This window comes from Vespa velutina, chromosome 14 (genome assembly GCF_912470025.1).
Source record: "Vespa velutina chromosome 14, iVesVel2.1, whole genome shotgun sequence".
Taxonomy (NCBI): Eukaryota; Metazoa; Arthropoda; class Insecta; order Hymenoptera; family Vespidae; genus Vespa; species Vespa velutina.
Genome location: NC_062201.1, coordinates 2469838 through 2472337, shown reverse-complemented (window position 1 = coordinate 2472337; position 2500 = coordinate 2469838). Strand labels below are relative to the sequence as shown.

General features: G+C 50.1%; 1 protein-coding gene across 2 annotated transcripts in view; it reads left to right on the top strand.

Moving 5' to 3' along the window:
- LOC124954156 (one cut domain family member 2) overlaps positions 1–2500 on the top strand; it is a 109472-nt gene that overhangs the window by 5170 nt on the left and 101802 nt on the right. For both annotated transcript variants that reach the window (XM_047506639.1, XM_047506638.1), the window contains exon 1: positions 1–1052. This exon is cut by the window's left edge. In XM_047506639.1, coding sequence (XP_047362595.1) covers positions 1–1052 — 1052 coding nt within the window. The remainder of the gene's footprint in view (positions 1053–2500) is intronic.

Below are 2500 nucleotides of genomic sequence, written 5' to 3'. Positions count from 1 at the left end.
GGGGATAAGCGTCTCGGTCGCGAGCATGATCGACGCGACGGACTTCAGGGCGATGCAACCGGAGCCGACTTATCAAACGTTGACGTCGGTTACCGAAAGAATGTCGCCGCCTGGCTTCAGCCCGGGCTCCTCGTACGCGACGTTGACGCCGTTGCAGCCGTTACCGCCGATCTCGACGATGAGCGACAAGTTTGTGTACGGTCATACGACCGGCGGGGTAACCGGTAGCTTCGCCGTGATGCAGAACAACGGCCTCGGTAACATCGGCCTCGGTATGGGCGGCTCGCCGTACGCGTACGATAAGCTACCCTCGATGGGAATGTCGCCACCGCACAATTATCCCTCGCCCGGTGCGGGCCTACAGCCGAGTCCTCTCTCGCCCCAGAGCGCTTACAGTCAAAGCGCCCTGAATTCGCCGCACAAGTCCGCGAGTCCGCACTATGATCCGGCTTTCCTACCGAGGCTACAACAGAGTCCCGCCGCACTTAGCCCGTCTTCGCCGCCGGCCGTCTCGGCGACCGCCACTTTCGCGCCCTCGCATCATTCCCCGCCCGCGCACTCAGTGCCGGCGGCCTCGCCCCCGCCCATACAGACCCAGCTTCAACAGCAACAACAGCAGCAACAGCAGCAACAACAACAGCAACAACAGCAACAGCAACAACAGCAGCAGCAGCAACAACAGCAGCAGCAGCAGCAACAGCAGCAGCAGCAATCGTTGGCGGCGCAACAGACTATATCGCACACTCAGCACGTGCAACACACGTCGGTCGTCATGAAGACGGTCTCCTCGGCCGGCCACGGTGCTGGCGAGGTCGAGGAGATCAACACGAAAGAATTGGCACAGAGGATCAGCGCCGAGCTCAAGAGGTACAGCATACCCCAGGCGATATTCGCCCAGAGGGTACTCTGCCGTAGTCAGGGAACGCTCAGTGATCTCCTACGTAATCCAAAGCCCTGGTCGAAGCTCAAGAGCGGCCGGGAAACGTTTCGACGTATGTGGAAGTGGCTGCAGGAGCCGGAGTTTCAAAGAATGTCGGCCTTGCGTCTAGCAGGTTAGTCTTCACACGGAATATCCCGAACTTCATCGTCCCACCTTGTCTCTTGTTCTTCTTTAGCGTCGCGTCTCGGATTTCTCTTTATCGCGACTACCTCGCGACTACCAACACGTGCAAGGTTTCGCTTTATCGCGACTTCTCGATGTCTATTTTCTTTTCTTTTCTCTTTTTTTTTTCTTGCTTCTTTCTTTATCCACGATACGACCAATCATCGGTTATTCGCCCTTCGTAAGAGTTTGAACGTCAAACGAACTATCGAGCTATGCTCCATGCTCGAGCGTCCATCTCGTACGACTCTGAAAGATAGAAACGAAAAAAAAAACAGAACAAAACAAAACAAAACAAAACAAAACAAAACAAACAAATAAGAAAAGAACAAAAATATGAAAAAGAACGAAAGCAACGATAAAAGAAAGGACAGAGGAAATAAAAAAAAAAAAAAGAACAATACAAAAAAGATCTTAAACCATTGAAATGGTTCCTTAGTGTCCTTCAATTCTCTATATCCGTAACAATATTCATCATTCCATCGTGAATGAAAATATCACATCGCTGGGTGCTAAATCAAGAGTTCTCGTATTCGAGACAAACTGAGCATATATTTTATCATGTAATAGACATAAGAGTTCGTTCTTTCTTCGATAAAAAAAAAAAAAAAAAAAAAAAAAGAACTAAACAAAATTCATTCTAATTAATTGATGTCGTTCGTTTTAGACGAACGTCTTATAGATTCGTTCATGATAAACATAATTTAAAGACCATCATGACGATTACGACGATTACGGGAATGATTTTTCTTTTTTTCCTCGAAATAGGAGAAAAAACAAAATCATTTAACGTTAGACCACAAAATTCGTATTCGGTTTTTTGCACTTTGATCGTAGTGCTTGCATGCAACCAGGAATTAAAATGTGTCGAGGGGGTGGGTGGGGGAGGGGGAGTTGGGGGGAGGGGAAGGGAGCTGGTATAGAGGTGTTAGGGGCGCGCGTGGAGAAGGTGGTGTACGTGCGCGGAGAGACGCGGCGGAAGCGCACACGTGGTATCCACGTGGAGAGGCGTTCCCTTCCATATCATTCAGAGATAGACGCGCGGAATAACACTTTTCGAATTCAACATCCTTTGCCCCGGCACAACACCGCGTAGAGTTATTGATCGCGGTCACGCGGTATCATCGTAATAGCGCAGACGCGACCTCGAAGGTTTTCGTTAGGGACGCCATGTTGGCCATGCCGCCAGCACGCTGTCGTCACCCCCCACCCCACTCTTTTCCCTCGTGTAAAGCGCACCACCTTGACGACCGTCCTCTAGCCGTCCTCCTTATCTGCCTTGCGCGACTTCCTCTACTCACTTTACTGGCCGACGTGTACGTATCGAGATAGAAAGAGAAAGAAAGAGACAGAGAGAGAGAGAGAGAGAGAGAGAGAGAGAGAGAGAGAGAGAGAAAG